General features: G+C 38.0%; 1 protein-coding gene across 2 annotated transcripts; it reads right to left on the reverse strand.

Annotated features, from left to right (window-relative positions):
• Positions 1–6,182: 6,182 nt before the first annotated feature.
• LOC130070423 (E3 ubiquitin-protein ligase RNF166) lies at positions 6,183–27,992 on the reverse strand. 2 transcript variants are annotated; one of them, XM_056234809.1, is made up of 6 exons: positions 27,639–27,992; positions 19,676–19,832; positions 17,043–17,155; positions 11,754–11,874; positions 8,858–8,965; positions 6,183–7,077 (listed from the first exon to the last, which is right to left on the reverse strand). In XM_056234809.1, the coding sequence occupies exons 1-6, from the start codon at positions 27,803–27,805 to the stop codon at positions 7,012–7,014; spliced, it is 732 nt and encodes a 243-aa protein (XP_056090784.1). In that variant the 5' UTR covers positions 27,806–27,992; the 3' UTR covers positions 6,183–7,011. The 2 variants fall into 2 exon arrangements, with proteins under 2 accessions (XP_056090784.1, XP_056090785.1); XM_056234810.1 differs by having other exon boundaries at positions 11,760–11,874; positions 27,639–27,991.
• Between the last annotated feature and the right edge of the window lie 5 nt (positions 27,993–27,997).

A 27,997-nucleotide genomic window follows, 5' to 3' on the forward strand; every position in this document is an offset into this window, starting at 1 on the left:
AACTTTAGATCTAAAAAATGTATGAGTAAATTTAAAAATCAATTATAATTAATGCTGTATTGTATACTATTATAGTTTTTATTTTTTATCTTTTACGTTATTTAAATTTTTGTAAATTTTAATTAAAAATGTAAAGTTTTTATAAATTTAGTATTTAGTTTTTTTTCTTCTGTCAAACTTTATTAGTTTTCTAATAAATAAACAAACTAATAAACTTCTTTATTAGTTTGTTTTTTAAATATCTATATAGTTTTTATTAATTTTATTTCAGTATTAGTTTATTTTTGTACATCAACTAAATTAAAATGAAAAAAATTCTTGCAGAAATAATAAAAGCGTTTTTTCATATTTTAATGTTTAAGTAACAAAAAATATTTTTATTAAATGGTTTGTTAACTATAATAACACTAGTTTATTGTTAATGTATTGCAAAGTATTACCAATCAACCAAATATGAATTAAACAAATGAATTAAACAAGAGTTTGTATTTCATTGTTTCGCTGTGTTCTGTTCCTTTGTTCTCGCTTCTTTTCTGTTTCCTAGGTTACTGATTAGGCCCTTGTTTGTTGCCATGGTTACGGATTGCTTTGTGCACCTGTTTCTTGTTCAGTTTGTTTTCTCCTGTGCATTTAAATTGTGTCCTGCCTTCCGAGGGGCCGTTTACGAAACACTGTTAACAACTTAAAGCGGAAAACTATATGCGTTTTGTCCGTTCATTTACACGACAGCGCTGTTTTGAGGGCCTGAAAACGCAAACTTTTGAAAACGGGATTCAAAGTGCACGTTTTTGAAACCAATACTGTTATCGTCTCCATGTAAACTACAAAAAAGTGAATTTGGTACGACGTCAAGCGTGTTCAGTCTATAGGCGTGTAGTTTCTCTGCAAAGGGACATCGCCATCTACTGGCCTGGCAGCAGAATACAGCGTTTCGTTTCTAGTCATTTTCCAGGATCCGTGTGAACGGGGATCGTTTTGATAATGTTGTCTCTACGTGAAAAACACAAAAGGAACAATTTTTCCATTTTTAGTACATCATTGTCGTGTAAACGTACCTGTAGTCTTGTTTTTTTATTTCTTAAATATGCAGGTGAAACTCGAAAAATTTGAATATCGTGCAACAGTTCATGTATTTCAGTAATTCAACTTAAAATGTGAAACTAATATATTTAGTGTATATAACTATATACATATGCATGATTATACTTTTCAGAGGGCTGACATTTCTGTATTTAAAATCCTTTTTTTATTGATTTCATGTAATATTTTAATTTTCTGAGATTTTGAATTTGGGGTTTTTGTTTTAAGCCATAATCATCAAAATTATAACTTTTGCACAATATTCAATTTTTTTTAGTTTCACCTGTATATATATATATATATATATATATATCATGCCCCAAATTGTTTGTGCAGAAAAAGTGTTTACACCAAAGGACAAGGCTATTAAAGATGGGTGCATCTGTGTTTTTATTAAGGGGAAAACTGCTACAAATACACTAAGTATCTTATTAAACCTCAGTCAGTATTACAGCTTCATAAATGCACACCATCATTAACATCAGCATTGTTATTACTGTTATCTGGTTGTTATTCATAGCCATGAATAAGCCCCCACACAAACACTGGCGCCCCCTGCCTGTGGCAGCGCAGAAACACAGCGTTCCTCTGGTCAGATGAGTGCGTTTCACAACCGAATCCAGAACATGTCCGAGAGTCTGGCACGTTTCCTTCAAGCATCCGCAATTACGGTTTCAACATGTTCCCAAAAGTTGCTGTAACCCGTTGAGTCCTTAAGAGGGTTTCATTTCTCCTTTATATACACACACACCACAAGCCATCCGTTGTTCTTCTGGAGAGCCGTCAACAAACACAAGAAATGCAGAAGTCCTGTATGTTTATGTGACAGTGTGCATTGATGTTACAATACAAAAAGAGTGAAAAATATACATTTTAAGGTCATTCCCAAAGGTATCAGGATTCAGAGAGCTGTGTTGTACAATATCAAAAGTTTCACTAAAAAAAAAAAAAATTACATACTATGCTACAGCTGTGCACATGAATATTGTTTGAGCAATATATTTAGACACTTAAAAAAAAAAACAGTAAAAACATTGGGATACTGGGAAACTTAGTTGTCTTTTTCTACTTTCTACTCCTCAATATCGTTCTTTCAGAGCAAGTCCGTTAAATACCGACACTCAGAAACACATCGCCATCAAATACTAAGAACACATTTTCAGTAGGCAATTTTTCAGTTTTTACTTCTGCTTTAAGTTAGGATTTGTTTTAAATATAATAACAATATTATCAATAACTGAAAAGCGTTTCTGAAAATGTTTTGTTGAACTTGATCCACCTTTTCCACACAACAATGACATGAACAATGACAAATTCATCTGCCTCTTGTCGAATACATTTGGCAGTAAGTTACTAAATAACTGGAACAAAATTCCTACTCGATCATCAAAAGACATTTGAGTTAATTAAAGTGCAATGTTTTTAACATGCTTCCTCGCAGAAAGGTGATCGCACCTCAATCCAAATCTCAGCGTACGCCACCAAAGAAAACGTGGCAGGCTTGCCATTTTATGTACAAGTTAACCATAAAACAAAAGAATAAAGTCATCACTTATACTATGAATGTATAAGCCTCTTAACGGGCCTCTTAATAAATACCAACAAGGACATTCCCAACATTACCCAGAAGGCCTTACACATTATAAACGGCCCCGTATTCAGTACAAACGTACATCAAAAGACAAATGACATCTAACGCCGTGTCCTAACGAGACGTGACGTTTCCAGCCAAGACATTTATCAGAAAGTGAAAAGCAACTTTTGTTGATAATTCACGCTCTAAGGGGATTACCGTAACGAGACGACAACTCTGATATTAAACTCAAAGCTGTCGGGACAAAAACTCAGATTTGCACAGAAGAGATGCATGTCATGCCATTAGGACACGGCGTTATTCTCAAAGAAATCAATACAAACTCTATGATGGCTTTTAAGAAAACCATACAGGAATGATCACTCTAAGTGATTACACAATAAACTTTCTAAATGATTAGAAACCGACGGCAGGACATTTATAGAAGTTCATAAATGCTCCTTTTCCCCCAAGTCATGTTGAGTCACTTCCATGCCTCAGACCATTACAGAAATCAGACCGATTTACAGTGTTGGGGAAGTTACTGTTAAAAGTAATGCGTTACGATATTGCTTTACTCCCCAAAAAAGTAACTAATTGCGTAACTTCATTACTTTTTATGTAAAGTAATGCGTTACGCTACTTTTTCCTCATAAATGTGTTTATCTAAAGTCATTTGTATTATAAGTATGGTTGAATTGGATCATTGAGTGTCAGCAGCAAAGACATTGGTCAATAAAGTGAGATTAAATGCATAAAGTATATTTATGTAATATTTAATTATTGCCGGTTTGCGTAATATTTGGAGTTTGCGTTTCACTGTTTTTATTCATTTTGAGGAATGCTAAATGGGAAAACACTTTTTCAAATTGAAAAGTAATGCATTACTTTACTCATTACTTGAAAAAGTAATCCGATTACGTAACTCGCGGTACACCCAACACTGCCGGTTTAATTCCTGGTCTGAGAGTTTCAGATTACACGATGATTGTGACACGCTTAGCCTTGCTAAAATAGTGGTTCACAAAATGGAGATAATCACAATGACTCTATCGCGACAGATTAAACAAACACACCGTTTATCAACACAGAGATGAATCACAAGTTAAAGCACATCATCTTATTTTTAAAAAAGTTGCTAATTTCAAAAACAAACGTTTCCAAGCAGCCCTAATGGTCTTCAACTCTTCCGCCACGACGGGCTCTAAATATATCAAAAACACTGTATCTGGTAGAGTTATCAAAGCTGTATCAAATGGGAAATGATGCACCAGTATCACACAAATCCAGCAAACTGAAGCTTGTAGATCTGTAACACACTCTATACAAGTACATGAACGCAAACGACTCAATGCTAGCTCAATATCACACGTTGTGTTTCTCGAAATGAGCCAGAAAGCAAATTTTAGGGATAAACGATATTTCGGTATCGGCTGATGTAGGTTCATTTTTAATGTTATCGGCCCGATAAGAAAATTTGGCTGATATATTAAATCTGATAAATAATGTATTATTTCCTTCAGCTGAGACGCTTCAGATGCGCACTGTTCAACATGATGGTTTTGTAATTGCTTGAAATATGATTGGAATCACTTCAAAAAAGGAAAATACAGTAAAGTGCAACATGTGCAGCGCGAGTGTGTAATATCGGCTACATACAATTATCATGAGAACATTATAATTATGTGCTTAAGACATCTTTTAATGTAATCAGGCTCTCAAAACGGATAAAATTAAAAAATTTGGATTTAGATTTATTGGCCGATATATCGGTTATCGGCTTTCAAATATAAAGAATTATCGGTATCGGCCAAAATGTTCATATCGGTGCATCCCTAATTAGCATAAACTGTTTTCTTCTAGGGTTTTCATTCATGTCAACTACAGTTTGATTAAGAATATCGTTGCGTTAAGTTAGGTAAAGTCTGTTAAACCGTCAACATGTTCATAGCTAGATACTAAACATCAAGTTTAATAGCACAGAAATGTAAATGTGACTAATGCGTTCTTGAGTAAATCCACTGTAATAAACAACATTACTGAATACTCCTCAGGATGGGCTCAGGCTTCAGGAGTTTTTAAACCCTAACCAATTATGATTATGCATCCCACACACGAGGAGGATCTTTACAGATTGTCCTCTCTCAAATCTCAGACATGCACACACTACAAGATATTAAGATCCTCACATGATCTCACGGGGAAGCGGATGTAAACTAAATAGTTAGGTTTGGCAGTCGAGTTGTAGCCACACTTCCACTTTCCTCAGATTGTCGGGAGATAATCAGGGGATAAATTGGCCTAAAACTCCTGTAGTCTGACCCAGGCTTAAGAAAACATTGCTTTTAGATATTTTAATGCTTCGTTGATTGAAGAAAGTAAAGCAAGCATCACGTTAAGCACATACAAAGGGACTTTCAATGCTTTTTTTCAATGCCCAATGCTTTGGCCAAACATTCACATTAGTGTACTTGTGTAGAGCATGTTTCGCTCAGCTCCAGGCATATATAACACTCTGTGGCTGAGAAGAACGGGGAAAGGAACCGAACCATTGGGTACGTCTGCATAGTGGAGACATCCGAGTCCTATAACACATGCCTAAGCCTATCACACCAATGCATCAGTGCTCCTTTACAACGCTCATAGGCTTGGATTCAACATGTACAAAGTACTGAACCCCACTATCAGTAGTAGTAAACGACAAGAAAAGGAATCTGCACACTGTTCCACGTCCTGAAAAGTGAAGCCAAAACGTTTCGATCGCCCCCTGGTGGTTGGCTGCAGTATAGGTTATAAACCCCACCCCCTTTCCATGTAATTGAATGGGACGCGAGCCAATCATTACACTTCTAATTATTTTTTTCTCGAATATGCTTTCTGTCATTTTAGGTAGTTCTCATCATGCTGACGTATGTTCAAGTGTTCATTTCTTCAATAAGTTTGGTTTTAGTTAGTTATTTAATGCTGCGCAGGGAGTTTTGATTGACAGGCAATCGGACCAATCATAATCCGCCATCCACCGAATCCGCCATTTTGTCCGACAAAGCATTCAGGAGAGCAAGTAGATTAACGTCGGTGGACTTGAACTTGAAAAACGTCTTTCCCCCGTTGAAACAACATACCTTCTGATGTTCATTCATGTTTATTTGATGCTATAAATTAACGACCGTTTCTCGGATATTTTGGCTTCATTTTTCTACAGTGGAAAGAAGTGGGAGACACTTTGTCCATCTTTTTGTACAGTCTATTGGACGTTCTCAAGTTTCTCCATATCAATTCTGCCTTCAAGTTACATCGTAAATGATCGTATTTAGTGGGTGTCAATTACAGAATCATGGTGGAAGCAAACCGGTATTGATCATAATATATTGCAACTAATTCACATCACATTTTCTAATAGCCATTAATGGAAAAAGGTGCTTTTAAAAAGCACAGGGTGTAATTACAGCAACTACCAGCAGGGGAATCATGCTAATTAACCAATCGTTAAATACAAAATGACATTTCCCATAATTCTCTGATGAGATTCCGATGTAAAGAGAGAAAGGAATATGCCAAACGCATCCCTTTATTTCCAACCAACGTCACATCGCAAGTACGATTCCTGAACTGGTAAATGAAAGTCAGCACTAGTGAGTGATGCAGATGAACAGTACCAACGATCCGGCGCATCTCTAGAAGCTCGCCGTCTTATTATCAGTGCACCATTTAAAACGGAAACTTTTTTCCAAAAATATAAACTTTAATCTTATCCGATGCTTCTTAGAAAATATCACTGTAGCAAGTCAAGAGGAGAGTATATGCAGTCGTGTCGGTCGATATTCTGTTATTGAACTATAAAAGAACAACGATACTAGAACTCAGACATGTAGAAAACTGTGACGAGTGCAAGTGTTCACATCAACTCTTGATTAAAAAAAAGGGCGGATGGTTTTCAGCATTCCTTAAATGAGTGATAATGAGATTCTCTCTTTTCTGTATTGGTATTGCCTAAAGATGAGAGTTCATCACGAGGACAGCAAACCCCAACATAGTTTTAATAATTCAGATAACGTGGCGCTGATCCCTCCGTACTCGATTTCACTGCAGTGCCGGGCTCACATTTGGATAGAACACAACAGGAAGAACAAGCATGGTGATATTTATCTATTCCTTCGTCTGACCTTTTGCATACATCACTGTTTCTGTTGGTTTGATGGAACTAGAGCTACTTGTGGATCAAGCTGGAGTGTAGCTCAGAAATATAGACCAGAAGAGAGGTAGAGTGAGAGGAAATACAGAGAAACAAGGAAAGCCTAAAACAAGACGGGCGAGAAGATCCTTCACATGTTTGTGCAACAGGATATGATGTCAGACTCTCAGCTCTCGGCCAATGAGAGGGTCAGTGCTGCCTGCAGTGCTGACTCCTCATCAATACTGTAGTCCTGCGTTCACAAACAGAGAAACAACTGTTACTGTTGGTTTGATGAAGGTGTTCAGATAGCCAAGATTAAGGTTTACATTCACCTTTAACAGTGAGTAAAAAAAAATACAACAGGACAAAGAAACAAATGAAATAACCAAGACTGATAACTATATTAGCGCTCACTCTAGCGGATGATATCGTTCTGTTTATTCTGCAGTTTTGTCGCCTGTCTCTTTAAATGCTCACGCTCATTAAACCAGGAATGATTCTGATTGGCTGTCAATGTTTTTATCGTTCATCAGCTGGGAAAAAATCGTTTTGAAAGTGATTCCAACGATATGTGCCGTTATTGTTATAGTTGTGCTACTCTTTTATATTTAGAAAGATTTTTAGAACGATATCTTTAGCGATTCTGAACGGACAACTAAACAAAACAACGTAAATTTACTAGAGGTTCTGACAAGCTCTCAATTAAAATATTTAATTAATCTGAATTACTTAAACTCAGGTTGAGTGAATGATTCAATGACTCACTCAATAATACATCACTCGTTTCATTACTGGATGAATCAGTGTTTTTGAACGACTATCTTGAATGATTAATTCAATGACAAATACATATTTTAACAGTCACTTGTCGCCACCTACTGGCGTAACGATGAAATTGATACAATTAAATGGTGATTTAATCTATTTTGATCGCTACTGTAGACATCAGTGTTTTTATCCCTGTACTTCTTTGATAATATTAATATTTGTAACACAGATTGTGGTCTTTTAACGATTAATCGTGCAGCTCTAATACCTACAGAAATTGAAGTAAGTAATCACATGTAAAATAGTCTTCCTTATTAAAGCTACTAAAGTTATTCAGCCGAGAGAAACGAGTGATTTTCTCTTTGTCTTTGGTTGTTTTAAGTAACATTAATGACAGACAGCAGCAGGTTTATTAGGCTACTGTCACTTTAAGAACTAATCCACGGATCCAATGATACGATTTTCTTCCAATCGTTTACTTTCACTAAAGACATAACCGACTGTTAAATTAATACTCACCAAAATTAAAAGTTGGATATATTTTTTTGTGTATTTGTCCTTTCAAGCGCAATAGGAAATTGTGAAATTGGTAAAACGCATGTAAATGCATGATCATTTCCCGAAACCATAGTTGTATGGTTGATTGAATCTAAAAAAATCTGGAAAAAAATAAAAATAAAAATAACTGAGAAAAATGAGAATTGGTCCTCAGATGCCATGTCCAAACTAGCATTAATCTCAAAATCTCAAAAAGATTAATTAAAATAAGTTATTTCTCCATCACCTGCGTGACATCATTAACCATCGTGGTTAAACGACAAATTATAAATTTTTGCATTTCAGTTGTAAAGTACTTGCATTAAAATGTAAAGAAATTACCTTTGAGAGTAGTGGGGATTACAAAAAACCAACAAAAAAAAAACATGTCCAGATATGCAGTACAGTAATTAACATTTTGAAGGGGAAAATAAATAAATATAAAATATATGGAATAAAAAAAATATTCCTAATTTTATGTATGCAAAATATCTTATATTTTCTATGCAATTTGGGGTGAAATGTAAACAGATTCAAAGTTGCTCTCCTTGGTTGAATCTCATTAAACATGCTCATGTTTTGCATAAAGAAAATGAACGGCTGTTTTATTTGTGATGAGGTTTTGTACGAGCTTCCTCTCTTCGGCAGACGTAGGCAGGAGAAAGCAGGACAGCGTTAGAATACACAATGGCGGATGTATAAGTGTAAAGTTTACGCCTCCTCACCACAAATGTGTCGTAGGAGAATTTGTGCCGGTGGAGAAGATGCTGCAGAAAGTTGGAGCTCTTATAGCTGGGGTCGCCCCAAGGCATCGCTGAGCACACCGGACACACCTGCGGGACACACACACAAGAGGAGAGACTTTACCAGCGAGTTACAGTCACATTTACATTTGATTATTTAAAGGTGCAGTGTGTAATACTGACAGAAATGCAATATCATATACATAACTATGTGTTCAGTGGTGTATAAAGACCTTACTAATGAAGCGTTATGTGTTTATTAGCTTAGAATGAGGCATTTCTCTCTACACACACACATCGACATGTTTCTACGGTGGCCCTGAACGGACAAACGCGTTTCGTCACTATGTTGACACAATGATGAACAAGTAACAATAATATTCGCAATAACATCGTTTAACTGAATAATTAAGTAAATCTAATTTATTAATTTATCTTTGTAAAGAAACCTCATTGTTTAACCCTCTGGGGACCAGAAACGCGCCGGCGCGTTTTGCTCGTTTTTTTTCACATAGCAGAAAAATAGACTTAAAGTACTACCATCATTTCTGTTCATATAGAGTTAAGAAATATGATAAAATAATCTGTTAAATGTCTACTTTTTTATGTGCCCACATACAATCGAAATAAAATATTGTGCTTTTGTAAAATAAAGAAAATAAACAGGGTGTGCGTTCTTCCTCTCGTCACCGTGAACTTTTTTTCTGGAGCACGTCTCTAATCTTCAACACAACTCAGCTAATACTATTCACCCAGCCATAAGCAATATATCTTTTAAATCGTTTGAGTTTGTACTTTTAAATGATCCGATTCAAAACTAAAAATAATATTCTCCGTTTATGTTATCTATATAAAAAGAGAGACGTGTCAGCCCGTCTCATTATCGTTCTCTCAGCTGATTATCCCTGGTAATGTGACACGCCCACGGAGAGCACGCGCTATTCAAACGCAAATATGTGAAGCAACACATTGAGACGCGTTAACGCCCATAAACTCTGAAAACACACATTATTTTTTAGTCAGATTAATCTACTGTCGTCTTGCGTGGCTATATGAGGAACAATCCTGGGACATTTACCACTGGGTTTATTTTCACTGCGAGGATGAACAGATTCAGCTGAGAAGTAAGTGTTTTTTGCAAGTGTTTTGTTCTAATCGCGATATAGAATAACGTAGTGTCTGTAAACGGAAAAATAGCATACTGTTAAATGTGAATCATGTTTGTGTGTGTGTGTGTGTGTGTGTGAATGAATGAATGAACGCACAGATACGCACTGTTACAGACTAAATAACAGACAACATTTCGTTGACTCGTTTTGGATAAAGTTTTTACTCTAAAATAGACATCAAATAAGCTTTTTTTAGGAGTTTCTGCTCATATGTTAAATATATAGTATGTTTTGTCAATAAACTAATCAACTAAGATGTTATAGTGTTTGTTCAAGCTATATCAAAATAATGAATCCTCAACTTTGAAATATGTATGATCAAACTAAGACATTTATGGAGAAAGACAATTTTCTTTTCAAGATGTTTCCAACTCTAACTTTGACCTTTGAACTGAAATAAAACCATGTCTATATGGTGAAGGGTGTGTGATAGAAGTGTCCAGACGTATGCACCCTGTATTTTCCTTATATAAATCCAAACAATCTAAAAGCTATTCTTTTTTAAATCTCCTCATTCTTTGTGCAAGGCTCCTGTAATGATATGGCCTGATAGCACCTAATAGGGCCATTATGGGGAGGGTCTTTGTCTTTCTCAGGTGTGGAATGCCACACATATTAATGAGAGATCACGCCTCCTGCATAAAGCTTTCTCAAACAAAACACGTCATAAAAAATGTAAAAGACTTTATTGACTTATCTGAATGAGTAGTCAGGATGATTCTCACATAGTTTTGGAGCAAATATTCTAGACTATGTGATACAATTTTCAAAAGTCTTGTGAAGAAATAATCAATATGTGTTTTGTGGTCTTATTTCAGAAACTTTCATTTTTATTTTTTTCAATAACCACGCATAAACATTATTCTATTAAAAATACAAACATGTACATACATGTTGCTCACTCATCATGGTAGTCCCGTCTGTGCTATATAGAGTGAATTTACACCTTTGCCATTAATATGTTTATAAATAACTGAAAAAAGCACAAATGTCAGTGCATGTCAAAACATCCCAAGGGCCCCAAAAACACTCTGGTCCCCAGAGGGTTAACTACTCTCTGCGGTCTCAGACGACGACATCACTTCCTGTCGGCCACCGTAACTTCTGTTGTGTGCAGTTCACAACCTCATCACTAGATGCCGCTAAAATGTACACACTGCACCTTTAACTCAATCTCTGTAGGCATTAGAGCTGCAAGATTAATCGTTAAAGGGGTCGTCGGATGCCCATTTTCCACAAGTTAGTATGATTCTTTAGGGTGTTGTTCATGTAAAGTTTGTAACATACTTTGGTTAAAATTCCTCAATGGTTGTGTAAAACAACACCCTTTCACCTCCTCAAAGGTAAAACAGCTCCGTTCACAGCGACCCGTTTCGGTGCATGTCTCTTTAAATGATAATGAGCGACTGCTCAAGTTTCAGTGCAGCTTCAAAGTCTCGACACGATCCAGCCGAGGAATAAGAGTCTGATCTAGACAAACCAGCGGACATTTATAACACAATACACATTTATATACTTTTAACCACTAATGCTGGTCTTGCTCTGGCTGTGATGCGACACACATTACGTGATCAGGGTGAACCCCTGCTTAAACTGTAACGTGGACTCGTGCACTTCCTGTGAAGCTGCTTTGGAATGATTGTGTATTGTGAAAAGCGCTACACAAACAAATGTGAATTGAAATTGAATTGAAGTTGAAGGTAACTCACACTCACCACTTTGTTGGGGTCGTTGCGGTGGTTCTCCATGCAGTGCTTCACCAGCTCCTGCTGGTCCAGGTTCCGGGCGCCACAGAACGGACACACAAACGTGGAGCGGTTCGGGATATTGCTGTTGAGGGAGGAAAACATGTCAAAGTACAGATCACACTTTACAATAATGCTCATTAGTTAACTATGACCTAAGAATGAATAATATTAATTTTAACGTTTACTAATACGGTATTAAAATCAAATGTTGTATTTGTTAACATTAGTTAAAGTAACCATGAACTAACAATGAACAGCTGGATTTTTATTACCTAACATTTACAAAGATTAATAAATACTGTAGCAAATGCATTGCTCATTGTTAACTCATGTTAGTAGTTAGCGTTTATTCTTTTATTAAATGCTTCTGGATTAGAACTTTAACTCATGTTCGTCTTGGACTCTTTGCATTTCCTCACCTTCACCTTCCTCACCACCTTCCTCACCTTCACCTTCCTCACCACCTTCACCTTCCTCACCACCTTCACCTTCCTCACCACCTTCACCTTCCTCACCACCTTCACCTTCCTCACCACCTTCTTCACCTTCCTCACCACCTTCTTCACCTTCCTCACCACCTTCCTAACCACCTTCCTCACCACCTTCACCTTCCTCACCACTTCACCTTCACCTTCCTCACCACCTTCCTCACCTTCACCTTCCTCACCACCTTCACCTTCCTCACCACCTTCACCTTCCTCACCTTCACCTTCCTCACCACCTTCACCTTCCTCACCACCTTCACCTTCCTCACCACCTTCACCTTCCTCACCTTCACCTTCCTCACCACCTTCACCTTCCTCACCACCTTCACCTTCCTCACCACCTTCACCTTCTAATCCTCACCACCTTCACCACCTTCCTCACCACCTTCCTAACCACTTCACCTTCACCTTCCTCACCACCTTCCTCACCTTCACCTTCCTCACCACCTTCACCTTCCTCACCACCTTCACCTTCTAATCCTCACCACCTTCACCTTCCTCACCACCTTCCTCACCACCTTCCTCACCACCTTCCTCACCACCTTCCTCACCACCTTCCTCACCACCTTCCTCACCACCTTCCTCACCACCTTCACCTTCCTCACCACCTTCCTCACCACCTTCACCTTCCTCACCACTTTCACCTTCTAATCCTCACCACCTTCTTCACCACCTTCCTCACCACCTTCACCTTCCTCACCACCTTCCTCACCACCTTCCTCACCACCTTCACCTTCACCTTCCTTCTCCTTCCTCACCACCTTCACCTTCACCTTCCTCACCACCTTCATACACAAACACTGTCTGTTAAACCCCTGACTCACTGAGACAGAAATCTGCATTGGTGGATACTTCTACATACTTCTACAACATTTGTGTGATGTTTCCACAAAGATTACGATACATATCAGTGATGCAACACAGACACACAGTGTGAACACAACATGCTCTGCTTTGAAGAGCCAATTAACTCATCCTCCTCCCGCTGTCGTTCTTTACTCTTCCTTTGAAGCGCCGGAAGAGAAACACACACACACACACACACACACACACAATCTGTATTGTAAAAAGCGCTATATAAATAAAGGTGACTTGACTTGACTTGACACACACACTCAACCTGAAGTCATCCGATTGGACTTTTACCGGATTCCTGTCTGCAAAACTTCAAACATCAGTTTGACATCAGTCTCTAGATCTAAGCACACCTACACTAGTGTGTGTGTGTGTGTGTGTGTGTGTGTGTGTGTGTGTCTACGAGTATCTCTTAAGAATGAAACGTGTCCTGGATCCATATTTTAAAGCGTTCTGACTGTTGTCCCGAAGAGTAAGGCAGTGTTTGCATGAGAGGGAATTGTGGGATTGTTTGTGCTTTAATGTAGGGAGAAAGAAAGAAAACGTTGTTCTAACACCGTCCAAACCAAGCGTAAAAGTTTCGATTGACGTAATTCCATTGTTTGTCCTGACTGACACTTAAAGTCCCCCTGTAGTCAATAATTTTATCCCTTAAAACTCATCTTTGATCATCAAAATTACAAATTTAAATGTTTTTTACTTGAAAACAAATGTCTTCATGCCTTAAAATATCTTGAATGTAACTCGACACCCTTGCCTCATTTAGTATGCGCGGTTCTATGAATATGCAAATGAGCCCCGCCTCCACTCACTCACTCAGCTCAGAGATCCACTGGTTGACGATCACACGTTGATCTGATTGGTTACAAGGTCGTTTGTGACGTCAGAAACACCAGCGATTTCAAACCGTGTTTTTGAGACTGTCTTTGGTTCACTGCAGTTTTAAGCAGAAAATACTCAGCAATGCTGTCGACTTATGAACTTACACATGGTGTGTCTTAAAGCGTATTAAAAACACCACATAGACACATTTAAACAACATTAAAAACTTGATTTTCACCACAGGGGGACTTTAAAATACTATAACAGTCAATAAGAATATTATCATACACTTTCTTCCTCACCTTCACCTTCCTCACCACCTTCACCTTCCTCACCACCTTCACCTTCACCTTCCTCACCACCTTCACCTTCACCTTCCTCACCACCTTCACCTTCCTCACCACCTTCACCTTCCTCACCACCTTCACCTTCCTCACCACCTTCACCTTCCTCACCACCTTCACCTTCCTCACCACTTCACCTTCCTCACCACTTCACCTTCCTCACCACTTCACCTTCCTCACCACTTCACCTTCCTCACCACTTCACCTTCCTCACCACCTTCACCTTCACCTTCCTCACCACCTTCACCTTCCTCACCACTTCACCTTCCTCACCACTTCACCTTCCTCACCACTTCACCTTCCTCACCACTTCACCTTCCTCACCACCTTCACCTTCCTCACCACCTTCACCTTCACCTTCCTCACCACTTCACCTTCCTCACCACCTTCACCTTCCTCACCACCTTCACCTTCACCTTCCTCACCACCTTCACCACCACCTTCACCTTCCTCACCACCTTCACCTTCCTCACCACCTTCACCACCACCTTCACCTTCCTCACCACCTTCAACTTCCTCACCACCTTCAACTTCCTCACCACTTCACCTTCCTCACCACTTCACCTTCCTCACCACCTTCACCTTCCTCACCACCTTCACCACCACCTTCACCTTCCTCACCACCTTCACCTTCCTCACCACCTTCACCACCACCTTCACCTTCCTCACCACCTTCAACTTCCTCACCACCTTCAACTTCCTCACCACCTTCAACTTCCTCACCACCTTCAACTTCCTCACCACCTTCACCTTCCTCACCACCTTCACCTTCCTCACCACCTTCACCACCACCTTCACCTTCCTCACCACCTTCAACTTCCTCACCACCTTCAACTTCCTCACCACCTTCACCTTCCTCACCACCTTCACCTTCCTCACCACCTTCACCACCACCTTCAACTTCCTCACCACCTTCAACTTCCTCACCACCTTCAACTTCCTCACCACCTTCAACTTCCTCACCACCTTCAACTTCCTCACCACCTTCACCTTCCTCACCACCTTCACCTTCCTCACCACCTTCACCTTCCTCACCACCTTCAACTTCCTCACCACCTTCACCTTCCTCACCACCTTCACCTTCCTCACCACCTTCACCTTCCTCACCACCTTCACCACCACCTTCACCTTCCTCACCACCTTCAACTTCCTCACCACCTTCAACTTCCTCACCACCTTCAACTTCCTCACCACCTTCACCACCACCTTCACCTTCCTCACCACCTTCAACTTCCTCACCACCTTCAACTTCCTCACCACCTTCAACTTCCTCACCACCTTCAACTTCCTCACCACCTTCAACTTCCTCACCACCTTCACCACCACCTTCACCTTCCTCACCACCTTCAACTTCCTCACCACCTTCAACTTCCTCACCACCTTCAACTTCCTCACCACCTTCACCTTCCTCACCACCTTCACCTTCCTCACCACCTTCACCTTCCTCACCACCTTCACCTTCCTCACCACCTTCACCACCACCTTCACCTTCCTCACCACCTTCACCTTCCTCACCACCTTCAACACCACCTTCACCTTCCTCACCACCTTCACCTTCCTCACCACCTTCACCTTCCTCACCACCTTCAACTTCCTCACCACCTTCACCTTCCTCACCACCTTCACCTTCCTCACCACCTTCACCTTCCTCACCACCTTCAACTTCCTCACCACCTTCACCTTCCTCACCACCTTCACCTTCCTCACCACCTTCACCTTCCTCACCACCTTCACCTTCACCTTCCTCACCACCTTCACCTTAGACACATAAACAACATTAAACGCTGGATTTTCACCACAGGGGGACTTTAAAATACTATAACAGTCAATAAGAATATTATCATACACTTCTGTACGATAGAAATGCACTTGTAATTTCATGTGGACAACAAAACATGCAAGCGAGCGTTAAACCTTTATTTGAAATCGTGATAAACAACAGTTTGTATATTTAGAAACATTGATGTATTCTCCTGTGTTGGCGTATGTTTTATAAATGATTTACGTTACAAATCTGTTGAAATGACACATTATGCTCTCAGATGAACATTATAAGCAACACAGACTCAGCATATGCAGAGCTGGAGTGTGTTACCCGAGCTCCACGCATGCAAACGATGACATCAGCAAAATCCACTGCAAAAAACGCATATATTTATTTTATTTAATCAGAGTTTGTGATTTCACAATAGCAGAATGCTTCTTTTATGATTTCTGAATGTTTTTTTTTTAAGGCTGTGCAACGACTAACTGCATCCAAAATAAAAGTGTGTTTACATAGGCTAATATATGTGTGTGTGCTGTGTATAATTGTTTTGTATATATAAATACACACACATGCATGTATATATTTAAGAAAAATGTGTTATTTATATATAAAATATGTACATTATAAATTATTTACGTATGCATGTATACATTTCAGAAATATTTGCATCTGTATATATATTTATAAATAAATAAAATATAAATATACATATTTTATATATAAATAACACATTTTTCTTAACTATATACATGCAAACGTGTATTTATATATACAAAATAATTATACACAGTACACACACATATATTATGTAAACGCAAACTTTCATTTTGGATGCGATTAATCGTTGCCCAACCCTAGTTTTTTAAATAGTACGGAACAGTAAAAATGCAATGCATATTTTTTCACGTAATAATGCGAGATATAAGGCAGGCTTATAATGTAGAGTCATCTGAGGAATATGACCCTTGACCCTTACCTGGGAATGGGCTGTGAGGTCGGGACCACAGGCATGAACTTCGGGCAGTTGGCCATCTGTTCCTGAACCTTTGTGCAAGATGAAATATGCGACCGCATTTTGACCAGGGTGACCTGAGACATTCACAGAGACACGATGGAGCAACGTGAGCTTGATACAAACACCACCTTGATTAAAGGGACAGTTCACCTAAAGGAACACGCCGACTTTTTGGGACTTTAGCTTATTCCCCGTATCTGCCAGAGTTAGATAAGCCCATACACACCCTTCTCATCTCTGTGCGTGCCGTAACTCTGTCCAACGCACCCACCGCTAGCCTAGCTTAGCACAAAGACTGGAAGTAAATGGCTCCAGCTAGCATACTGCTCCCAATTAGTATATTCATATGACCTTGTTATTTGTACACACTGTGACTATACAAATCACAACATGTAAATAGGAAAATGTTAGTGTTATTCAGTCACTAATTGGGAGCAGTATGCTAGCTGGAGCCATTTACTTTCAGTCTTTGTGCTAAGCTAGGTCAAGTCAATGGGGTCCATCAACTGTTCGGTTACAACATTCTTCAAAATATCTTCCTTTGTGTTCGGCAGACGAAAGAAACTCATACAGCTTTGAAACAACTTGACAGAATTTTCATTTTTAAGTGAACTATCCCTTTAAGAGAATTTACTGTACTGTACTGTAAAGTGCACATGTGAGCCTTGCTGGTCATGTGTTTAAACCCAGCAAACATGTCTTGCTGACTTTACAAAACTAAAATATCTACAAAACTGCTGTGTCAAATCAACAGTGAGCAAAAACAGAATAAAAAAACCTGGATAATAAACATAATAAAGGGTTTAGTGGTCTCTAAGTTAATTTAGGACATCTCACGACGTCATTTTCCACGTTCCAGATTTCAACGTACACTCGACACATTTAACTGCTTATCGACTTGTTTTATATAAACCTGGTACATTTCATAATATACCTACCTCATTTATTTAATATTATATTTATTTATTATTTGGCTTCAGTGTTGTCAAAGGGACTGATTTTTTTCTTTTAACCCCATAAATGTCACCACTACACTTTTTTTTGCATCACATATTTAAATAATCATCATAAATTAAAATTATAGGTATCATTCGAAAGCTTACGAACTCTAAATTCACCCTGTGAAGACCATTTTGAAATTGGACATTGTGTTACCATCGAAATGGTACTTTATTTTTTATCTGGCTCCTCCCCTAGTGGGCGTCGTCCGGTTTCATATTACAAATTTTTTTTTTAACTACATTATAATCAAAACACAGATCGTCGGAAAGGTCTGAGTCTCAAGGTTTCATATTTGCCGACTATTATGTGATAGAAGTGATATGTGGACAGATATGTATTAATTTGTAACAGGAAAATGCGTAAAACAAAATTCAATGGGATGTGGGACACACCCGGTGGATATTTCTGGTAAAGCGCCAAAACAAAATTCAAAACTTCAATGTGATATCAACTTCACATTTGGAACACAACTTGGTTAGATATATAGGTTTTATTTAGGGTAAAAATTATTTTGTAAAATATATATTTTATATATAATAAAAAATGTTTAGTACAGTACATTTGATTCACAGTAAATCACTTTTTCATACTTTCTCTTTTGAAGTGCTTTTACTTCGGCAATAATATTCCAAAGCATTCTTGAATTACAACCATTTAAGTTTCGATACACTCAAAACAATGGGTTGTTTCAACCCATGTTTGGGTCACATATGGACAAACCCAACCATTGGTTTACATTTTTTAATTACATTTTTTAACACAACGGTTGGGTTTGTCCATATTTGACCCAAATATGGGTCATTTAGAGTGTAGTGCATTTCACATCTCACATCAGTTTTTTTCGTCATCGGAATGGACGAAACTTAGTAAAGGTTTTGGCACTTGCAATGCGAAAAAAAACTCTAATAAAATTCATGTACGTGCTTCAAACAGGTTAAACAGCCACACTTGTGCTCCTCGCGGTCAAACACGAGCGCACTGGAAATGAGCGTGAGGCGAGTTTCCTCTAGTGGAAGCGTTTGGTACTGCAGCCGAACACACTCTCACTGAACGCTCGTTTACTGAGAGATCAGACTCAACTGTGCAACACAACTTGTTTAGATTTGTGTCTTTGATTTTCTCACAGTTTTAGAAAATATATATTTCATATAAAAATTTAAAATAGTATTTTTCATAACAATAAACGTAAAATCCTGTAACTTTTTTTTAAGCTCACTTTTTTAAACTTTTTTCACTTCAGCAATAATCTGCCAAGTGTCGTCTTTGAAAAGAGATCAAACTTCAGTCTGTGATTTAAAGCATTCAAGATTTACCACAGTTTAAGTTAGAAATTAAATTTTCAGGTCTATGCTCAAAAAGTGAATAAATGGATTATAAATACAGTGTAAATATAATTTAGTACCATCAAAAAATACAAAATATTACATAAAAAAAACATTTTCAAACTAAAATATAGTACATTCTTTTAATTGAAATCAAAAAATACATTTCGGGTCATTTTTGACCGACAAGTGAAGAGCACCAGAAGGGTTAAATCGTGAAATGTAATATTGTAATATTGTAATATTGTAATGTAATATTTGTCGACTGACCTTCTTGCCGCAGCCTCGGCACGGCGCCTTATACGACGACAGCTGCTTCTCCACGCTGGAGGATTTCTCCACTTTCTTTGGATCGAAAGGCATTCGGCAGAGCGGACAGAGCGGAGATGTGACCTGGAGACACGGCTGGAGACAATCCCCACAGAAACTGTGAACACACACACACACACACACACACACACACACAGATTATAGTGCGGCATGTCTTAGACGGTTCATCATGTTGACATTAGAGCTGCTACTGAAATGTATGAATTCTTGCATGATTAGTCGTAATCATTTATGGGAAACACTTTATAATACCGTTCCTTCATTAATGAAGAACTACACAGGAACTAATGAGTAACGCACTATTAACCCTCTGGGGTCCTTCATTTAGCAGTCACAGTCAGGACCTTCGGGTCCAAATGGATACGGAGGGCAGGATTAATATAAATAAAAAAAATCATAACATTTTTTTTTTACTTGTTTTTTTATAATATTTTTTCTTTTCTTTTTTGGTGTTTTGAGATCCTTTTATGATTTATAATTAATATTTATGCAATAATTATGACCCAATTTTTTTATATATATATTATTTTATTTTATTTTTTTATTAAAGCTGTATTTCATTTTAGAGTCAAGCCTAGGCCTCGTGAAAGCAATTTTTTAAATGAGATGGATGCCATGGGGTGGGGACACTGAGCATTTTTATCACGCAATAGCACATTTTTACCACTAGTGGATTTAAAGCACTCTGTAGAAAGGCTTGCGAATTGTGTGTGTGTGTCTGTTTTGCACTCTTGATGTTTTATAGATTCACCCCTTCACTGTTGTGTGCTTTTTTTTCTGGATCGTGGCTGATTTGTAGATTGTACACACAAAAAAACCCTGTGTTTTCATATTTTTGACAATTTCCCATTCATTTCCTATGCGGGTCCATTTGGACCCGAAGGTCCTGAGTGTGACTATTTTTTTTACAACCACTTAGACTATTCAAATCCTGTCCCCAATTTTTTTGGGTGTTGATTTACCAAGTACCAACAAAGTCACCAAATTTCGGACCATTCCGATGAAGCTATGATTTTTTACTTTTTATTTTATTTAAATGCTTCGGGTCCATTTGGACCGAAGGACCCCACTCTAGTAACTACTATTAACTAACAAGAAACTCTGATTAACAAAGTAGTAGGCTAAGTAATAGCGCTCAGATGAATGTGTTAGTTCACTATTAGCTAATCAGTAACTACTACTTTTCATACCTCACTGAAGAACTAAGAACTACTAGCCTATATACAGGTTCATAATTAATATTAATTATGCATAATGTATAATATATGGTAATGGTCAAGTGTTACTACATCCTTCTAAAGGAACTACTAATAATTTGGATCAGTCTCTAAAGTGAAGATCATGGGAACACACACTGTAAAATATTTCAGGATTTCACAAGATATAACTGTAATATTTCACAGTAAATTACATTATTACCACTTCACAGGCTTTAACTGTGATATTTCACAATGTAATACCGTATTTAGACGTTTACTGTGAAAAGGATTCAGCGGTAAGTGTTTAAATGTCAGACTTTGTCAGTTTGATGACTGTTTTTTATATGATAGTGCATGTCAAGAATGCAAACCCACTATTCAGAACCACTGAACTCGGGATGGCTGAATAAACGCTGATGTTCAGACTATTTGGCCATCACCTTTCAAGCTGGCGTGACTCAGATCGGGTCCGAGCGCGTCAGCAGAAAGCGGCTGGTGAACTCGCGGTGCCTTGTCACTTTCTGACGGATGAGGCACGAGTTTACGGGACTGTAAAGGCAATGACTCACGCAGGGCTTTTTCTGCACCGTGTTTTATAGCACTGTTGAATCCTGGGCCGATGAAGAGCCGGTCCATCACTGTCCACACTTAAACTACACTGACTGATCACGCGCACTGGAAGCGAAGGTCAGTCCTAAAGCGTATAGCATTGCGTTTGCAAGATTCCTGGAAACTCATAGAGCCAACAGTGTCTTTAACCGCATTGGTCAAATCAGCAGCATTCACCATTTTATTTTTTAAAACTAGGGCTGTTAAACTACAACAAAAAAAAGTTGATTACAGTATACAGATTAAAGGACATTTCGAAAAAGAAAATACATTATTGTGGTCGACAAGTACAGAAATAAACAGTAGAGATGCACGATATATCGGCCACCATATCGGTATCGGCCGATATATTAAGAACATTTGTCCGATATATTAAAGCCGATAAATAATGTATTATTTCCTTCAGCTGAGACACTTCAGATGCGCACTGTTCAACATGATGGTTTTGAGTTGCTTGAAATATGATTGAAATCACTTCAAAAAAGAGAAAATACAGTAAAGTACAACATGTGTCATATCGGCTACATAAAACTATAACGAGAACATCATTATAATTGTGGTTGAGACGTGGCTTTTAATGGTGAGGCTTTTGTTTTTGTAATCAGGCTCTCAAAAATTATATAAAAATCTGGATTTAGATTTATCGGGCAATATATCGGTTATCGGCTTTCAAATGTAAAGAATTATCGGTATCGGCCAAAATTTTCATATCGGTGCATCTCTACTAAAATATTCATGGATTTTAAAAAAATCCGAGCCAATATCACTATAATTGGCCATTGACACCTCTTCTCTTTAGATATCGGTACCAACATAGGCCACTGAAGAATATCGGCGGAGCAGAATTCATGATTTTTGGTGGGATTTTATTTTACCATTCGATTTGAAGGAGAATATTTCACTGAGAGAGAGAGAGTTGAGCTTGTGTGTAGTGCTGCTGACTCGCTCCTGCTCCATCGAGCTGCTGTTGAGTATCACAGACACAATGAGAGCAAAAGGAAGCCGGTGCTGGGGGCGAGTCGAGGCTCTTTCCCAACAATCCCCATATTTCCCTGTGTAAAGCCGAGCATGAAGCCGGCCCTTGGGGAATACAGCGGTTCCCAAAGCTCAGTAAACACCAGGGGGAGAGAGAACGACTCCTGGACCGGCTGTCCCAGACAGGGCTTGCACAGGAAATTTGATGGTCTGAAATAACAGACAATGATTTGACGAGCTTTCTTTCATACATGGCGGGACATCAAAGAGAGACGTCAGAGATTTCATCATTGGGACTGTTTCAAATGCTATTTCAAGTGCACATTTTGCACAATTTATGCGTGGAATTCCCAAATGACGAACCATAGTTGCTCAAATGTGCAAAATAAGTCGAATAAACTGGGATGGATACAATATAATCCCACGATACTCTAAACCTACTCACGCCTGTTTGCATGAAATTTGTAATATTATGATCTGGGATGTCAATTTACATAAATTCCTAAAATCGATCATTGTTTAAATTAGCATTCAATTAATCTATTAATTGTTAACCTCTTAAATATACTAAGTTATCATGTTACGATATTTTAGCCACCATATCGGTATTGGCCGATATGTTCATTTTTAATGTTATCGTTATCGGCTCGATAACAAAACTTGGCCGATAAATAGTGGATTATTTCCTTCAACTGAAAAAAAGTCTGTTTAATATTAATTATTAACCTCTTAAATCCGAAGCGGCGCTACTAAGTTATCATGTTACTAAACTATCACTTAGGGATGCACAATATATCGGCCGACATATCGGTATTGGCCGATATGTTCATTTTTAATGTTATCGTTATCGGCTCGATAAGAAAATTTGGCCGATAAATTAAAGCCGATAATAAGTGGATTATTTCCTTTAACTGAAAAGAAGTCAGTTTAACTGTCTTAAAGCATATTAAAAACACCACATACACATATAAACCACATTAAAAGCTGGATTTTCACCTAATATAGGGTTAGAGATTTGATGCTAGACTAGTTTTAGCATTGGGAAATCTGAGTTCTAGTGAGTTTCATGCAACTAAATCAGAAGTGGAAGCAGCTCTAGGCATGTGCTAAAAAGAGCCACGCTGGTAAATACTCATTTTCTAATGCATCGCCTGCTCTACCTGCCGAATACAGATTAGATGGCTTTATAAGTGGACTAAAATAACAGTCCTAATCCTTATCTCGCTGTGCCAACACCAGCGTATGTTCCAGAGATGCAGGTGAGATCGTTGCTCATTGATTAAACCCTCATGAATAATGTGGGCTGGAGTTTCTGACGGCGTCTTTGGTTTTGCACAAAACTGCCCACACTCATATAGATCACATTCATATAACAAATTCATATAACACACTCATCTCAGGAGTAGGAGGCATATGCCTGAAGATGTATCCGTTTTCAAGCCTTTATGTTTCCCCTTTCATGTTGCTTTCTTTTACTTGGTGAAAATCAAGCTTTTAATGTTGTTTATATGTCTTATGTTTAATGCGCTTTAAGACAAACCATGTGTAAATTCATAAGTCGACAGCATTGCTGAGTATTTTCTGCAGTGAACCAAAGACAGTCTCAAAAACACGGTTTGAAATCGCTGGTGTTTCTGACGTCACAAACGACCTTGTAACCAATCAGATCAACGTGTGATCGTCAACCAGTGGATCTCTGAGCTGAGTGAGTGAGTGGAGGCGGGGCTCATTTGCATATTCATAGAACCGCGCATACTAAATGAGGCAAGGGTGTCGAGTTACATTCAAGATATTTTAAGGCATGAAGAATTATTTTCAAGGAAAAAACATTTAAATGTGTCATTTTGCAGATCAAAGATGCGTTTTATACAATTTTTACTAAATGGGGGGCTTTTTAACTTGGTCTTTGTCGGGCCATTTTTCATCTCTCTCTAGGGCTGGGCGGTATATCGAGTTTGTACGATATATCGCTACACTTTTTTTAAACGATATGGAATGAGGCAATACCGTTTATATCGATACAGTAGTTTGATATGAGCACATCTGAAAAATAGCGGAGGTCGCAGTGTGAGCTCCTGCAGTGAAAGAACATGGTACAATTTGTCCTAAACATGACGCAAGCTTATATTAAGGGCTTCAAAATAACTGGTAGCCTAAGATATAGTTAACGAGTTTAAAACAGCTTGTCCTGTCAGATGCTCTGACAGATACTGTTGCTGACTGACAGATAAATACTTGCGCTGATTAATGCGTTTGAGACGTGGTGCTTTCCTCAGTGCTCAACTTACATTTCACAGGTATATTCTCCATCTGTAAATGTTAGAGTCAAACAAATATGTCCATTTCACTGTCAGGAGAGGACGAGCTTCTGCAAGTGAATCTCCGCTAAAATCCAAGCTTCTGTGAACTAGCGCCGCCGCGCGCATGCGCGTCAAACAGACGGAGCACAATAGAAGAGTAGCGCAATAATTCTGACTAAAATTAACATATTGCTAAAATATTTGTTGTTGGAGACAATAAATGTACTATATATGGAATTTTAAACCTACAAGTAGGGCCTATATTTTTATGAAAGTGACCATTATAATGGGGTAATCAAATACAGGCTGATATAATTAGTTTGTGCTTTTGTTTTTATCTTCATTTTTAGTTTAGCCTTTAGTCAATTAAAAACAAAATCTTTTTTTGCACATAATATATTGCATAGCCTACATTACATTCACTATATTTGTTTCCATATCCTTCAATATCAACATTGTTTGTAGGATATCATTGGGCAGAATGTGAAAAAACAAACATTTTTTAAATACAGATTTTCTTTATCCAAATAGAAAAACTTAAAAAGTACCGAGATATATATATCGCATATCGCCATTTAACCAAAAATTACCGAGATATGATTTTTTGGCCATATCGCCCAGCCCCATCTCTCTTATCTCTTTTTTACACAACCACACAATTCAATCGGGTTTAACGGGCTCACAACACTCGCTATAAACGTTTTCTGTCGACTCAGGGTTTGTGATTAATCACAGTGTGACATCATCAGTGAACAGCCAATCACACGACACACGGAGAGCCGAGTAGCGCAAGTTACCAAAACCAATACACTTTCTTTAATCTTTAGGCCAAAAAAAATGCCCTATGTATATTTTAACCCTATAAAGCCTGCTGTATCATATTTAAATCACAAACTTCTAATGCTTCTAATGATCAACATGATCAAAACTGTGTCGCACACAATCTGTCATCTGATTGAGTTTAGACTTTTCTTAAACCTTTATTATAATTGTACAAATGTCCAACTTTAGCTCGTGCTTCACGTGTCAGTTTGCTGTAAAATTGTACTGATTTTTATAAACTTTTATAAAGTTACTGGACTGAAGAAACTCAGGTTTACTTGATTATCAATACATGTTTTTTGTTGTTGTTTTAAAATAATCTCAAATATGATCATCAGGCGTTTGTTTTGAGGAAGGTTTATTACTTAATCTCTAAATCATTATTGCATTATGTTTTGATCATAAAAATAAACATTTAAATATCATCTTACTAGACATTTTATTAGCAGATATAGAGTGATGACTGATATTTATATAATTTTATGTAAGTAGCTGTTATAAAGATCTCATTGATTTCCATTATATTTACATCACTTTGTGTCCATATAAATATCAGCATCTGCATATTTTTCCTCAGAATAAAATTGAGCTGTTTTTAGTTTTTCCTCCTCGAATATGAGCTCCATATTCTCTATATATTGAAAGCCTGATGTATCAAATATAATACGTCAGGCTTTACAGGGTTAAACGTCAATTATCAAAGGGGGGAAAGGATCCCTCATGTTTACAGCAGATGTGAGAAGGTTACAGTGTTTCCCTCATCAAAAATTCAGTTTTTCCTGAAAGGTTAGTAAAAGGGCAAGGCAATCCCTGGGTGTTTCAGCGAGAACCAATTTATTAAACACGGACCACCAGGTGAAGCTTCACTCTTTACAAAATACAGTGCATAAAAACTGTTTCCAACCTGTTAAATCAAAACTGATTTGAGATGCTGCCAGTTCAACTGATGGTATTTGCTTCTGCTGAAGCCGTCAGCCGGCATTAATTCAACTTGGTTTTAAAATAATCATGTTTAACAGTGGAATTTGTGGTGGAAAACTACATTATTACCCATAATGCTGTAAAGGAAATTCCACCAATCAGAGTCGAAACAAGCTAAACATGCCAAAAGACTGCAAATGACTGCAAATGACGTATTCGACTCGCTCTCAAAACACTTAAATATTTTAATAAATAAGCATATTTTACAATAAACTTAAAATATATTATTTAATCAACATTTTTAAATTAGTATTTTTTATTTCTCCATCATTACGCTGTTCACAATGCTTCATGGGATTGTAGTTCTTTCCCTCACCATTTTATTTTGGTCCGATTAAAAAAAAAAAAAAATTTTTGCTTGAAATCAAAGTTTTAGGTTTGTAGATGCTTGGTTTATAACGCTTTAACCAATACTTTTTTAATGAATGGAAATCCCGTTATTTTGAACGTTCGTTTCAAAGAATCGTTTTAGGAACCGATTCAGTGATCAATCTCATAGTTCAAGCTTGAGGAGGATGGTTATATTTACGGTTTGTCACGTAAATACCCCTGTCAGCTGTCAAGCTCATTTCAGGTTCTTAAAAACACAAACCCATGCTACCAATAGCAAGCTTTGCATCACAAGTGTCCAATTCTAACGAGGAAAACGCATTTTACAACCACAACAACGCGCACACGTCAAAACAAAAAGCTACGATCAGTCGATAAACGATTCACTCGAATTCCAGACAGATTCGGTCTGGCTTGCGATTCGGTTCGAATGATTCTTTTCAAATTAACCGAAACAGACATCATCCTCATCACATAAATTATCGCTTTGTTCTCCTGTACAGTTGGGAAGTGAAACTATAAAAGCCCTTATTGACGGATATATGATGTTTTTATATTTTGTCAAAACGGTTTAGAACATTTTATGATCACGAAATGCACAAGCAGATGAAAAGACGCATCATTTTCATTGCCTAAGCCTGACAAAGGAACATGATGTAGAACATGTTAAAAGGCCAGTTTACTCACGTATGTGCGCAGCTGGCGATGCTGACAGGCTTGTGGTAAACCTCCAGACAGATTGGGCAGGAGAACTGGCTCTCTAGACTCTCTCCAGGTGCGGCTGATGAGGCTCCATTTTGCTGCTGATGTTGCCTGATCTGAGCAGCCGAAACAAAACTGCGGAACATCGCCATCACGAACCACTAAGTTAATACTGCCGAAGCGAAGAGGATTCCGAGTTTTTAACGAACGTATCGTGATTTATACGACATTAGATACCGCATCTGCAATCTCCCAACACTGCTAACCGAGGAGGACACGCCGTTGTTCCAAAGAAGTAAACATTACATGGTAGCTTTAACAGAACGGATTAGGCGAACAAAAAG

This window comes from Rhinichthys klamathensis, unplaced genomic scaffold (genome assembly GCF_029890125.1).
Source record: "Rhinichthys klamathensis goyatoka isolate OS25496 unplaced genomic scaffold, OSU_Roscu_1.1 h1tg000406l_1, whole genome shotgun sequence".
In the NCBI taxonomy this organism is placed as follows: Eukaryota; Metazoa; Chordata; class Actinopteri; order Cypriniformes; family Leuciscidae; genus Rhinichthys; species Rhinichthys klamathensis.